The sequence below is a fragment of the Apodemus sylvaticus genome, chromosome 3, assembly GCF_947179515.1.
Source record: "Apodemus sylvaticus chromosome 3, mApoSyl1.1, whole genome shotgun sequence".
NCBI classification, from domain to species: Eukaryota; Metazoa; Chordata; class Mammalia; order Rodentia; family Muridae; genus Apodemus; species Apodemus sylvaticus.
Genome location: NC_067474.1, coordinates 95,118,265 through 95,134,359, shown reverse-complemented (window position 1 = coordinate 95,134,359; position 16,095 = coordinate 95,118,265). Strand labels below are relative to the sequence as shown.

The window sequence follows — 16,095 nt, the reverse complement described above, 5'->3', positions numbered from 1 at the left end:
CCTCTAGGTAATAGGCCATATTCAGGGGGAAGAGACCCAGCCTTTCCCTCACAAGTTTCCTCAGGCAAATGGTTTTCCTGGAGAGCGTCATTGCTGATCCTGAGAGGCGTTACAGAATAAAACAAGAGAATGGAAATGAATTTGTGCATTTCTCAGGGTTCTGAAAGAATTCTCAAAAACACAATTATGTTATGTAAAATATGTAAATACATGTGTCTAAAATCAACTTATGAATGCTGGGATTAGATTCTTTTGACTGAAAGAGTTACTAGTGAAGTGGTTTTGAGGGGTCAGTGTGAGGAGGTGCTGGGGTGCAGCGGATGACTGGCTGCAGACTTTAAGGGCCCGTTAGCCTGTGTAAACTGACAATGCTCTGCCAGTCTTGAATTACATATTTTCTAGCAATTAAAAAATATGTTAAATAAATCATACTATTCATTTATACATACTTCTAAGAGCTTTTAAGACAGGTTTTAAAAACACATAATACCATTATTAGTTTAACCTGCGATACACTCTGAGGTCAAGATACCATAATTTATTAGAGGTTCTCTTTTTGAGTAAAAATTTCAACTGTGCTCTAAATGTTTTATCTTCAAGTATTTGTTTATCCTTTACCAGATACCCCCTTCCTTCTCTCAGTAATTAAAGAAAACATGTCAATTTAAAGTATACATACCTGAGAAAGTCAAGCTTCTATCATTTATTGAGTACTTAATACCTGTTAGATGCTGAGTTTAAAATAGCTTTAAATTCCTTTAGAAAATTCCTACCTCTAGTTCAGCAAGATGGTTCATCAGGTAAAGGCACAGGCTACCTAGATGGAAGGCCTGATTTTATCCAAAGGTTCCATAGAGTAGAAGGAGACAACCAGCTCCTGCAAGTTGTCTACCTGCTTCTGCAGGCTCACATACAGTCTCTAAAGAAATAAGTAAATAATGAAACATCTAATAAAAATTTCCACCCTGTGGCTTAAACATTTATTATTAACTATGGTGGCAATGGTTGGAGTTTTTCCTACTTATAGAAGAAGAAACTTTGAAAAGAGTGTTTCTTTGTGTCCAGTGTTTCAGATTTTAAATTAGTTGCAGTTTGAGAGTTTGACAGTGTCAGTGATCTGGTATTTGAAAATCTGAAATGCTTCTAGAAATACTTCATGATGTCATACTGGAAACTTCCACACCTGACTTCATGTTTTGAGTTCTAGTCTAAACACAAACACACACACGAAAAATATTATATAAAGCTGCCTTCAGGGTATGCGTATAAGGTGTATATGCATAAATGAATTATGCTTAGACTTGTATTGCATTCTCAGATGTTCTATTATATGTATGCCAATATCCCAAACTCTGAAATTCCAGACATCTGACTTCAAAACATCTCACAGAAAGGACATTTGACCTGTTTTTGAGTTTTGAAACTTTCGTTAACAGAGATATTTTAAAGACCCAAAGTCTTCCATTTCTTAAGTTAGCTTTTAAATGTTTACTTTAAATGTGCTCACTATAATAACATAATAATTGTATTGCTTATGCACTTGGAGGTACTGAATGTTTTGCCTTATACTTCAGGAATGCCCAGATCCCACAAATACATGCCCTGTCCTGTTCCATTCTGCTACAACCAGTGATTGATAGAGATTGAGTTATCATACAGAACCTTGTTATGGGATCAGTGTCTCCTACTTTGAAAACAAGTGACTCAGCCAGACAGCAACATTTATTTTCTCTAAGTGACTGGAGACCTAGCAATAGGAGACCATTATCCTGTGACAATATTCTGTTTCATTGACATTATCTCGAAAATGTAATTGGTCCATTACTAAATAGAGGTTTTGTTACTGATCAATTTCACGTGATTTCTAAAACCATTAGGATAATAAATATGCCATCCCAGTAATTTCATTCACAGAATGGTTTTATTTTCTTCATTTATATTTACTGGAGGGGGGTGGAAATATATATTTAAACATCACTACCTTTGTTAGCTTTGACTACTTTTTCACTCTAAGAAGCAGAATTTATGTACGACAATCATGTTTGCATTGAGCTCCGAACAGACCACTTTAGAATTTTCATGATTTTTTTTTCTACTTGCTAAGCCATATCAAATCATAATTGTTCCCAAGCAACTAGTTTGCTTTCTCCGATTTCATTTGAAAATAAAGGTCCAGGTCATTTCTAGGACTTGGAGGCTTTCCTGTAAGTCTACTAACTTAGCAGTTAGTCAGTCAAACTGCCCTAGGAAGACAGCACACTACAACAAGCTACGGGATCCTAGGCGTCTTGCAATGTAAGTGTTCCTAAGTGCGGGGCTGTTTCCCAAATGTCCACCTCCAAAAAGTCATCTGTAATCTTGTTAAATTAGAACACTTCCAGTATCTTTCTGACTTTTACAGTTAAGGTTACAGTATTGATTTTATTTTATAGCCCATGGCTCTCAGATGCTTAACACTAACAAGACCCCATGGCTAGGATGTCCCCCAGGGGCTGCTGAGTCACAGCCGTTTATTTAGCTATGCTGATGCTTCCCCAGGGAAGAGAATGGGTTCAGCATCCGCCACACTTGTTTGATGATTCCCCCCCCCCCACCCCACCCCTGCTTCCAAATTTTGTTTACCGGCATTACTCGAGATTCTTTATAATTGTCTGTTAAATTGGCAATAGACAAAAGCAGTTTGAAGTGTTTTTAAAAAGCAATTTCATTTTTCTGGTATTCATCCTCGTGGCACTGTTCTTTATTATTCAAGAACGTGTTGTTGCTGTTTTTTAAAGCAGTGTCAGAAAGGTATTTTTGAGTTTGAATGCAATTTCAGTCTTAGCTTTGCATTTGGGTATAGGTGTAAGCTAGATACCTTTTTTAAATGGAGACTTGGTAAAGTACAGACTTGTAGTGACATGCTGCTGCACTGTGCTTGGCTTCAAATATACAAGAGTCTTCAGCCTTGCAAACGGTTTCAAGTTGCTGAAGCATACAGTAAGTACCGTGCTCAAGTGTGATTAGGATTGAATGGCTCAGTACTTAAAGCAGGAATTCCTTTATTTAGCACAGAGCATCTTAAGGCTTTTTCCCTTAAGAAAGACTGATTTCATTTTTACAAAGTTGAAAATGCAGATTTCAGTTGACATCTTACCCTCATGATGCAAGGCTGCAGAGCAGACTAGATTCTGAGCATGGTAGGTCTCTGAATCACCTGGTATCCTCATCAAACAACTGCAATGGGATTCAATGCATACGTCTCCTCATAGCGTCCAGAGCATGCTCACCTGGAGTGTGTGGTTGGATGGAACTTACCCTACACATACCACACGACTGTGAACTCTTACACCTACAAGAATCCTCAGACTCACTTTCACACATGCCCTTTACTGTGTTTTCGAGACGTTTTGTCTTTAACTGAATTTTCAGTGTTCTGTTTAGTGCCCTACTCTAGAACTTGACCGAAGATGGCCTTTCCTTCCCTGCTGTGATGTTAGACACACAAGACCCACTGTTGTTAACTCAGTGTTATTTACGACACGGTGGAGCTGCAACAATATTTCTATTTTTTTTGTAAAATATTTTTCTAAAAGTTGTTTTTCTAATATATTTGTATGAATATATTCCCAGTACTTGTAGTGGAAGTAATACCCTTTTAAAAGAAATTCGGGAAGGCAAACTATAAAATACAAATAATAAAAATAATTGCCTCTAATTGTATCACACAGGAGTAAAATCTGGATTGATTCTTGTTAGTATTTGACTGAACAGTCCAAGTGTAGTTTCCATGTAGTTTTAACTGTCTTTTCTATATGTATTAACGATTCATGGTTTTGCACTGACTGGCCTGTATGAAATGCAATTTTATTCTGTTAAGTTCTGTTCCATGTTTTCACTTGTAATATATTGGCAGATTACCGTGTTCTTCAGTGTCTGTTCTCTCTCTCTCTCTCTCTCTCTCTCTCTCTCTCTCTCTCACACACACACACACACACACACACACACACACGTATAATATTGGTTTGTTGCCTTTGTTCTTTTCATTTTGAGATAGGGTTTCTAGGAACCTGAGCTGTCCTGGGACTCACAATGTAACTGAGGATGAACTTGGACTCCAAACCTGCCTCCTAAGTGATAGCATTAGCAGTGTGCATCCTTACACCCAGGCGATATCATGTTTGAGTTTCTGCTGGCTGCTGAATTTGCAGGTGATTTCTGAGTTCTCATTGCCAGCTTAATGAACCTCACTGCACACACATCCTTGTAGCTCCTTTAAGCCCACTCTTTTCTGTTTCTTTTCACTGACCCTGAGCCTTAACAAACTGTAGCAAGTCACCAAGTAGAAGCTTAATAAAAATCTTAAAGGAATAGGTACATCTTATTGTAAAATAGATACACATTACTGAAAATTACTGGGTTTAGTTTTATGTCCATTTCTAACCCTCTTTGGCAGAGTGACAGAGAATCCAAAAAGGTCTCAATTAGTTCCCACCTATATACCTCCAGTTTGTAACTATCTTTCCCATCACAGGAGAAATACTGAAAATTGCTCTGTCAACAGTTTTGACATCTGACCTGTGAAATATATTTCTGAAACAGTTTCTCTGGTGTTTGTACCCCTGCACCTTTTAAAATAATCATCTAAGCTATCGGGGATTACAACACATCTTCCCTTCCTATGACCTTGCATAGCTCCATTTCCCTGCCAAGGAAATAGAAACCGTGGAAAAGAAGATCTGGATTGTGCCAAGCTTTTAAGTAAAGAAATAGCCTACTGTGTTCACGCATTCCTCTTTCCCTCCCCCTCTCTCCGGAGCTGCTCTCTCTCCCTCTCTTCCTCTCTCCCCTTTCCTTTCTTTATCCTGCAGGGCAGCACTATTTGATCAATAGTGAAGTCTGTGAAAGAAAATATCTGTCAGTCATCACAGGGAAAGCAACTGAAATAAATACATCTGAGCTCTGGAACAAGTCTGAAATAATCATCAGGCGCTTTCAGCCTAGCTTTGCTGACTGTGAGGTTTTACATAACGTTTATGGCACTGTAAATAACAGGTAGACATTTCTCTCCTCAACCTCGTCTTCCCCAAGGCAAAATCACAGGAGGAGAAACTGTGGTCTGTCTCAGCATTTAGTTGGCAAACCATGTTCCCTGCCTTCACCTTTCCTCTGGGCACAGAGCCCAAGCCATTTCCTTGTCTCAAAGTTGACTGTGGATTTGTGGCCTGAAGTAAGAATACCAGATTCCAGCTCCAGAAACCATCCCACACACTCGACTTGGGGGCCTCTCATTTATTATCTCATCTATTCTAAATAACATTATTATTTTATGCACATAGTTCATCTTTTTTATATTGTCTTTCAGCTTCCACTCAGCATTTTAATGGAAAGCAGAAGTGCCCCATTGTCGCTGATAGCTCATGTTTCACTTTTAGTGTTGTGTGTTACTTGACAGCTTCAGTGAAGTAATGGATGTGTTGACCACCTATGCCTTCGTCCAAAAATGAGTTTTGTCTCTGAAGAGATTTTCAGTGTTCACTGGAGTTGTGTAAACCTATAAAATTTTTTAAAAAATATATAAAAGTCTAAAACCTATAAAAGTCCAAGATATAAGGAAAAGTGGAGACCTTTGAGAAACTTAACAACTTAGTAAGATGTTGCCATAATATAATCTTGTCAAACTCCTGTCAGCAAATGGCCTTTGAGCTAAATGTTCCCACATAGGAGCTTTGTTTCTCTGGCTTGCATCATACACAGGGTCAAAGTTCATACCCATTTCCAAGCTGTTTTTGTACTGTACCTTGGTTTTCTTATGGGGGAAATATGTATGCATGTATATATATATGTATGTATATATGGGACATGTATGTGTGTGTGTGAGAGAGAGAGAGGGATAGGGAAGAAGATGTCTTAAAATGCTCAACAACATAATGTAAAGCACAAAGGAGATATTATAAGCCATGATTATAGGCTTTTAAGCACAGAAATAAAACATACATTAGCATTCAATACCAGCAAACGAGAAGACAGCCAATGTTGACTGATATGCATAAAGTTCATATGTATAAAGTTAAACTTGTTTATGAGTCTGACAAGTAAGTAAGGAGGCTGAGAAATATGTAAAATAATCAAACTTTTAAAACACTTTGATGCAATTACTTCTTGTTAGTTACATAGAAATATGTTTTTCTAAGCCATAGAACTGGCACAGCTATTATTATGTTACAATTTAGTGTCATGTTAGGCTAAAAATAACAGCTACCAGAAATGTAGGGTCTCTCATGTGCTTTTACATAATTAATTTGGAACAGCCACAAATCTGAAGTGTTATATCTAGGGAAGAAGGCGTTTTCTGAGAAAAAAAAAAAAACCGATTTGTTTCCTAGGTGGGATATAGCAATTGGATCGGAAACCTTAGTGTCCTTGACCAGACTGGAGAGGCTACCATACTGTTCCAGAATGCGAGAGAAGTGCAGGTGTCCCTGGCAGGCAGGTGTTAAAGGTGGCTGTCCAAGCTTGCCCAAGATCACTAGTTGACTTTACTGAAGTTCTGCTAACAGGTGGCTAAGTGCTTGGAGTGCCATGTGACATTTATCCCGGGAGCAACTTAGATGACAGGCTGCTACAGACTGAGGAAGGGGGTCTTTGCTTTGATGAAGAAATTGCCAAAACTCACGTCTCATTAGTGTTTCCTAGGGTTCTTTGGAAGTGAACAACAGTTTAATTAAGGGCTGACGTAAACACATTTCTGCACACTTTCCCTGCAGCATTTTATCACATTAGAATCGATCAAAATCGTTGCCTTGGGCTGACTTGAACAGATCTACATCTGGAGCACCATTTGTGCAAGCTGCTGCCGAGCCGGGTCCATCCGCCGCGCCCGCTGCAGCTAGCTCCTTCTGTAGCTGAAATTACCTTGTTGGGAGATGGGTTGACCTAACTCCTTATTTGCTTAAGCCTTTATCTCTTTGAAGTGATGCTGTGAAATGAATGGCACATCAGAGCTTAGGATGTGTGCAGGCTGCAGTGCCAAGAACTCACAGTAGAGCTAGTAAAAATTATAACTTGGTTTGCGAAATACTTGTTTAAAGATAGGCTTACGTCCATGTGAACTTCTGTCAGTGGCTTACTCAAACTTTATTTTTTTGCTTTGGAGGCATTTTTATTTTATAATTCACTATATAATTAGTTCTAAAGCCATAGCTAATTGTCCAATTTGAATCAAAGCGCAGGTGTGGACAGCAAGAGCAGCGCCTTCAGCATGCATCTTTCTTTTTGAAGACTTAGCTTTCCTAGACTTTTGTCATTAAGACGAATCCTTGGTACAACCTAATATTATCAGGGTTATAATTATTTAATGAGATTTGTCTTTTACATCTGCCCCTCTAGCTGGACTGTGAGCCTCACCAGAACATAGGCAGCAGGTCTTGCTTCCCATCTTGAACTCTGTGCAGATGAACCCCCTCACACTTAGGGGGTGCTCAGGGGTTGCCTTTGATGTCTCTCTTTGGTTTCTTTAACCACTCTTTTGTTGTTGGTAAATAATTTTTGCACTATAAACTTTATTTTTCCCTTTTATTGAAAAAATATTTTTCCTCACATAATACATTCTTATACTGGTTAATGAAATGTGTATTTAAAGCTAACCATCTTGGGTTAGTTTTGCTCACTGTGCTGCTAGTGAAATCCCATCACAAAGCTTCTCTCACAAATAAGAGATTTGAAAGCAAACTACTGAGACATGATACCTGCTTTACTTCTTCCAGGTTTTCTTCAAATTCTGTATTTTTAGTACATTCATTCCTAAGTAATATGACCTTCCATAACATTCACACACACATGTAAAATATGTGAATATTATATATATATTTATATCCACAAATATACATCATATATACATATAATCTACATATATATGATGGAACAGGTAAAAACTTAATCAAGTGATATAAGATTTAGGTGTAAGATGGCTAATGAAATCTAGGCCTCAGAACTTCTTACAATGGTTTATTGTTGGACTTGCGTGTATGTGTGCAAACCTTGGCCTGCATGTGATAGCCAGAGGAAAATTTACAGTAGCCAGCTCTCTCCTATTATGTGAGTTCTGGGGATGAGATTCAGATAATCAGACTTGTTATGAATGCCTGTGCCTGTTGAGCCATTGTGCTGACTGTAAACCTCACGTTTTTCCCAAGGGGGATTATGGTTTGCCTAAGTATGTTAAGGTGGACAAGGTGTTGTTGTGTGTGAGTACAATGAGAGAATAGGAACATAATTAGTGGCAAAAGTGTCACACACTGGGAGTGAGAGAAGGCTGGAAGCACATTCCTTCCACCCCCAAGTACACTGTTAACATTCCTAATGCAGACGGAGGCAAGTGCAAAGTCTGGTGGCAAATATACTTGTGTATGTATGGAGTCCAAGCTCTTGAATGGTTGAGGAAGGATTCTGAGTTCAAGATCAACCATGGCCATATAAGAAGACCCTGTCTATATGTACATATATACATAATACATATACTCACATATATGTATGTAAAAATACATATATGTATGTAAAAATATATAATCTTGAAAAGAAAGAAGAAAGATGGTCAAATTTTGGGACAGTTTTCCAATGTAAAGTCATTTCATTTATAAATGAGTCTCACACCTTGTCAGGCCCTTCCTAGGTTTTTTTTTTTTTTTGCTTCTCTCTCACCAATTCTGAGCTCCTTCTGCTCCCTTCTTCCAGAAGCACCAGCTACCTCTTGTCTTACGGTCTTTCTTTCTCTTCAGTGGCATTATCTTATGTATTATTCAACTTACCCTTTATTATGTATGTATTATCATTCAACTTATTATATATTTATACATTACCCAGCTTTGTTATTCAACTAATTTTCAATTTAATCTTTTTATGTATTATTCTTCCTTCTTGGGGAACAGTAGGTTGCAAAAAGCACAGCATTTGTTTTTCTCGACCGAAAGGCCACTGAAGCCATCTCTCCCATATTTTCAGTCCTGGAACACTCTTTATATTATATATGAGTGCATTAAAAATAGAAATGATATCATTCTTGGGTTGAACGCCTATTAGACCACAGAATTTTAAAACAAAATAAAATCAAAACAATACAAATTTGATACATAGTTAAAATGCATTGTCTAGAGACCCAGGCCTGAGGTCCCAGCATAATTGCCCTTACACTGCCTCCCGGTTTATTGATGTGTTGTCCTTTGAGAGAGATTCGCTTTTGGCTTCTGAGTGCTCTGCATAGTGCTCTTCCCATCCCACATAGCAGTAGTTCTTTATTGATTAATGGGCCCAGAATTAATTTAACTTAATGGGAAGACAAAGAAATGAAACTAAATTCTAGCACTCTCCTGCTTTGTCTAATATCAACCCTTCTGCTTTGGCCAGTGCTCCTTCTCAATCTTGTTCTTACTCTGAGTTATTTTTGTTGTTAAACGGGAGATAGCTTGTAGTCCTTTTCACCTTGTGGATAGCCACTGTCAATCCGCTTCTGCTATGTCTCCTCTGTAATCCTCTGTGCTCTGCACATGGAAATACTGCTATTATTAGGCCCATGTCTACAAGAGGACTCCCTTAAAAAGTAGACTTGTAACAACTGCTTACAAAATCTAAGGATACAGTTTGTGTATCTAACTTCAACTTCCAGTAGGTCAAACCTAATATTGAATCATTCCTTATAAGGTCGCATAGTTCTTGGGGGAATCTCAGTATTGTCTTTACTGTTTTGAAGATAACTTAGCCAAAATGAACTTCCTGTCTCTCTATATTTTATAAACCTCGCTTTTACACCCCTTGGTAGCTGCCTTAATTGTTGTGGTATCATGAGCAACTTTCGTTTCTTTTGTTCTTCTGAGAACTATATTAAAAACCTGAGGTCTAGTAGATTAGTGGCGACCCGTTAGGCAGGAGCCCTTCTGTGGACTGTGCTGCCTTCAGGAGCATGTCCGTTCCTTAAGTGCCAGCACACCAAGAACACATACTCAGTTTTATTGGAATCTTCTTCCAGAACTCAGGCAAGTTTTCCAATGGTAAAATACGCATGGCACTCATGTCTACAACACTGGGAGGTCTTTTTCTTATTTCAGAACATTGTGAATAAATAATTCAAGTCATTTCTTTTTTTTTTTTAAATGTAGTGCTGTGGTTTTCTTTTAACAGAGTCTTCTTCTAAATCTGTACACAGAAATATTTAGAGGTGAAATAATATGATAATGCATTTACTTCCAAAGTAACTCAGGGTGCAGATGAGTAGGGGAGACTGTCAATGGCTGAAGTTGTCTGCTGAGGACAAGGACCTCATTGTTATTATGGCTACTGTGCACACATTTAAAATTTTGGATGATAAAATACAAATTTTATAGGTAGGTCGTGTCATTGTTAGAGCACCTTAATATAAATTTATAAGCCTCTATAAAATTCAGCATTAGTTAAGATGTTAACTTGTGAGTCATCTCCCTTACGTTAGTGCCTGCTGAATAGCCTGGTCAGACATGCTGTGCATGTGCGATGCAATCCCAGAGTTGCCCGAGATGAGTCGGGCTTTCTCAGCAGTCTACTTTGATATACCTGTATTAATTCTGCTTGCTTATCTGATGCGTTGGTGCTCGCCCCACTTTTGTTTCAGCCTTGAAACATCTTCTATATTTTGGAAGTGTTAAGTTATGGAATGGGTGAATGGAACCATGCATACTTATGGCACGGTCGACACTATCTTATAATTTTTTGCTATTTTTTTACTTCTTTATATTCCCCCACTGGATGTGTAGCTTCATAGAAGCAGAGAGGCAATCCAGTTCACAGTTGTATCCCCAGAAACTGGTGGTGTTTCAGGCATGCATTAGGCCTCTAATCTATATTTGTCTAATGAATATATTAATCACAAATCATTTGCTTTTTTTTTTAAATGGGCCTCCATACTGAATCTGTTATAGATATTCCAGCTCCTCGTAGTTTCTGGAGGATGTGTTCCATCTAAACTCTCTGTTCATCATATGTTGCCCCTCTATAGCATCCAGAGATGAGTGCTTGTAATCCAGACTTTGCTTGCCTGTCTCTTTCCCGATGATTTATTCCCCTTAGATCATGTGGACTACTTAAGCAAGTTGTCCCACCACGTTTGAACACCTTTTTGTAGACCTGTTATCCCTAAGTACATTTTGGAATTGGCACAACACGGAGGCTGCCATACTTAACGTGAGGTAGAGGAGAACAATACTCGGCACCAGAGGCTGGGAATAGAGCAGCCAATGCCACAGCGCCTCTGCCCTCAGCCCACACACTTCCTCCTCACTGGTGACAACTATTTCCACTCCATTTTCCGCTTTACTAACAGCAAATGTCCCTAATCAGAACTGCCTTTTATTTGTCCTAACATCCATATTTATCTGGAAAATAGAGGAACCTGATAAATATTTGTAGAAGGAGCAAGTTGAGAATGTATTTCCCTTTGTTTCTGCTAAACAAGAAAAATGTTCTTCATAAAAGATGATAGGCTTGGTATTGTTTCTCACACATCAGCACCTGGTTACCCCTTGTCATTGTCACAATAGAGTCATCAGCTCAAATGATAACCCCCACAAATCCTTAAAGCCAAAGTTGCCCACACTGGGCCACAGAAGACCTTCAAGCCTGCAGCATGTAGATTCTCAAATCTTCAGGGTTTCTTTGATAGCACTTTAGGTTAGCTTGATCAAAGAATGTTTCGAAAAGATGTGTTCCAGCTTTAGCCTGCCTGGGTCTTTGACCTTGTGTGTAGATTTCTCTAAATGGTTGAGGGCAAAAGAATCCAAGAGTATTGGGAAATGAGATGTGTTATGTTGACATAACCCCTCCCCCCCTCCTGCTTAAGAAGGCCGGGCAGATTGAATGTGTCCCTTTCTCTTTGCAGACATGTCTTCTCCGACGACCATGAAGAAGCCTGAGAAGCCACTGTTTAGCTCTACATCTCCACAGGATTCTTCCCCAAGACTGAGCACTTTTCCCCAGCATCATCATCCCGGAATACCTGGAGTCGCGCACAGTGGTGAGGAGTTTGAAGCAGAGAGGAAAGGCCTTCCTCTTGTCCACACACCCAACACTTAAGGGTGGGAGGGGAAGTTTATTGTCGTTGCTATAGTGACTGTCTCCTCTCCACCCAAAAGAGAGGATTGCTAATGGACAAAATATTTTTCTTACCAGTTTATGAGAAAATATTTAGGATTATATAATTTAACAATGTGGCCAAGGGCTGATAAATTCTAGTATGGTCAGTGATCCAGGAATGATGCCTAAAACACAGGAGGACCCACATGTATATGTGAAATTGTTGGGATATTATTCTGGAAACCTTAGGAAATAAATTATAAATATTTTAGCAAAAATATTACACCATTAGAATGGTATTTAAAAAGAAGTCATTGGTCTAGGACTAAAAACGTATAACTGGAAGGAACCAGACTGGAGGAAAAAAAAGACAATTAAGAAGAATTTGCCATAATGGAAACAAAAGATGCGCATATATGTTTTCTTCCAAAATGAAGGGAAACACTTCTGTTCTATAATTTAGCTTTCTGTCCTTTTCAAAAGATCAGGATAACTTTTATTAATAAGATAGCCATTTTTACTTTCATTTTTAAATATAAGATCCTATCTGCTTGTATCAGGACCACTGCAGTTCCTGAACTATCCAATGATTTGAATTCAAACTTGAATTGTGCCAGTCTTTGAAAAGAGATATTTTTTTTAGACTTGCTTGGACTAATTATTTCTTAATCACAGAGGCCAAAATGGAGCCACCTGTGTAGGTCACGGGGGGGGGGGGGGGGGGGGTCTATGTACACAGGTGAACAAAATCTACAATTAAACTGAGCTGAGATTAAGATTACTTATGACTTTGGGTGTAGTTTGTTGATAGAAAGCATGCTTGAGGTCCTAGCATTGGGTTCAAGAAGAAAAAAACAAAATAAAACATGAGACATTAAGTAAAAAAGATGCCCAACTTTTCGATATACATTTCCATTTTCTTAAATTGATGACACAGGGAAAACGTTTAACCCATGCGTTCTGCAACCATACTTCTGCAAGTCCTAAGGACCAGCCAGCTAGATCTGACAAACTAAATTTGGTTCTATACTGTGCACGCCTAAATTTTTATATCCTGAGTGTTTTCTTTGAGGGACATTATCAGTGTCCCTTAAAGCTCTCTCCCTTTCGCTCGTCGTTTTCACATAATCATGCAGTTGAAGATGATTATTATAGACACTCTTCATTTGTATACACATTCTTCACTAAAAGAACTTAGTTTTCACATTGTTGGAATGTGAAATTCCCTAAAATACTGAACACATTGTATTTTCAAATGACTTGGATCAAAATAGTAAAGCAATAGTGATTTAATCTTTACCTCTAGATGTTTGTTGTCTGAAGTACTAATTATATCATTATTTCCAGCAACCCTATAGAAATAATAGCTAAAGTACTCTTTCTCCATATTTGATTTAAAACTTAATTTTCAAAACTATACATTCTGATCATACTATTGATGGAAAGCTACCATTGAACATTACACACAATACGTGCTTTCTGTAGTACTTTGTTCTGCAAGTAGAACATACTATTGTTAAATATGTGGGTAAATTCATATGTTTGCCCATAGAAAAATTTTTAGTTAACATTTTTGTGGCTTCCATTCTTGATGTTACCTCAGCAACGCTGTTGAGTTACAGTATAGTAACAACTGGAGTCGGAGTAAGATGACCATGGGATAAATACATTTTGCTTTAGAAAGGAATCATCTTCCTTTGGAGGAGTGCAGTCCCATGCGCCTATGTTCAAGAGTATTTACATAGCAAGCAGATCATTATTCACGATCTGACAGTTTGGTCTGTTAACTGTTGTCTTCTATTTTAAACAACTGTCAACTAGGTTGTATAGGGAGATGATTTATTTATTTGAAATTGAATTGCATTTCTATTTTGAGTTGTAGTTGAAAACAAAGTGGGTCTCTTTCTCTCTAATTAATGCTGTAACTTGGTTCAGATTTAGGGAGACAAAGACTTTATTATTGATGCGTATACCTTGCAAGGAAAGTAACTATATATATATATATATATATATATATATATATATATATATCCTAATCTGTACAAGAGCTTTTCTTTTTTTAAAGTTTTATTTGTGGATCTGGAACAAGAGATGGGTTTGTTATGTAGGGTGGAGTTAATGTCTTTATGTCCTTAGCAGGACCAGAATTGAGGGGGAAAAAAACCCATGAAAGGTAGTTTGCATTATTATGGGAACAAGTGAATGAACGCTCTCCAGTGTTATAGCGTTGGATGTGAGTGACTGGAAGGCCATGTACTGATTAGCCAGTCTGTGTTTTCTGTGTTCTGCAGTCATCTCAACTCGAACTCCACCTCCACCCTCACCGTTGCCATTTCCAACGCAAGCTATCCTTCCTCCAGCGCCATCAAGCTACTTTTCTCATCCAACAATCAGATATCCTCCTCACCTGAATCCTCAGGATACTCTGAAGAACTATGTACCTTCTTATGACCCATCCAGTCCTCAGACGAGCCAGGTAAAAATGCAAGAAAACAAGATCAATAGAATCTAAGGGCATGTGGGGCAGGTCTACTTGCAGGGGTGAGGCCAGACAGTGTGCTTCATGGAACATCAAGGCTCGCTATCTGTCGTAAGAAAGCTTCTTGTCGACTCAATAAGCTTTCTTTCTTTCTTTATTTTTTTTTAATTTAAAGGTGGCTGAATGACAGGTAGGAAGGGCATTGCCCCAAAGGGATACATTCGTGAAGACTTTTTGGGTTTAATGTTATTAAATTTTCATTGATTGAAAGAAAGTTTACACAGCATGTTCATTGCCAAAAAATGCTCTGAGCTAGAGTTCGCACCTCTGAAATACCTGGTTTGACATAGAGACAAAGTGCTTATTTCAGGCGGGAGCAAGGTATGTGCTAAAATAAACACCCACAAAAGAGCTTACAGCTGTATTTATAGGCCAGTTACTCGGCATTAAAATCAACTTTGGTAATGTAAACGTCTTCAGCAGCCTTTGATGCCTCCTTGACTCTTTGCAGAGACATGACTTACATTTAATAAAATAGCATTTTTAGCTCTGTCTATCTGTCTGTCTGTCTGTCTCTCTGTCTCTCGGTCTCAACACCATATAGTGGTTTTAGGAATTTATAGTGTAAGTATAGTAACTCACTATGCACTTCTCAGTCTAGATGCATGGTTTCTTCTGTGATAGGACATTGCATAGGGTTTTGCATAGGAGGGTTTTTCAGTCAGCTACAAGATCTTTGTGCCAGCAATGAGTCTATTAATAGTTACAGTATCCAGGTCCCTCATGTAATTTTGCTCTTATGTCTAGTATTGGGGTTTTTTTTGTTTGTTTTATCTATAAAAAATAAACAAAACAAAACAAAAAACCTTGCTCATTTCCAACAACTTTTAAGACTTTGGGAAATCTATACAACATTTACCTTACCACTGTTAAGCTGTACTAAAATTAGAGTATATGAGTATATGTGTATTAATTATAAGGCTCAGGGAAAAATGTTTTGTATTAGTTTGTTAAATTAAGCAGAATGGTCCTTTCTGGATGCTTTAATTTTAATCATAAAATACTGTACCCCCTTGTGCGGCTTAGAGAGTTACCTTTGCTTTTAGATTCACTAATTAATATATAAAACCAAATATTAACATTTAACCACATGTATTTGTGCCTTAAAACAACAACAACAACAACAACAACAAAAAACAGTCCATATGACATACTGATGATGAGACTGAAGACACTTAAGGAAGTGGGTGAGTTGTTGGGATGCCAGTGTAGAAATGAAATTTGCTCTCAGAGTATGGATTCAAAAGTCTGTTCCATAGAGTATTTTGCTAGACTCAGCTGGGAACAGTGCACACAAGGTCTGATTTTAATTTGTGTAGAATTTCCATGAATAACAAAGTCTAATTAAGACATCCATTAAAAGTCCTTAACGTTAATTCAGTGTGGAAAATCTTAGAGTTCCATTGGATTTTTTTTTTTTAAACTGATGTCTTAATTAGGCACTGTTAGGGGGAAAATTATGCAAATTAAAATCAGGCCCT

General features: G+C 37.9%; 1 protein-coding gene across 5 annotated transcripts in view; it reads left to right on the top strand.

Moving 5' to 3' along the window:
• Nfib (nuclear factor I B) overlaps positions 1 to 16,095 on the top strand; it is a 212,297-nt gene that overhangs the window by 161,355 nt on the left and 34,847 nt on the right. For all 5 annotated transcript variants that reach the window (XM_052176682.1, XM_052176681.1, XM_052176684.1 and 2 more), the window contains exons 7-8: positions 11,882 to 12,016; positions 14,367 to 14,551. In XM_052176682.1, the coding sequence (XP_052032642.1) occupies positions 11,882 to 12,016; positions 14,367 to 14,551 (320 nt within the window). The remainder of the gene's footprint in view (positions 1 to 11,881; positions 12,017 to 14,366; positions 14,552 to 16,095) is intronic.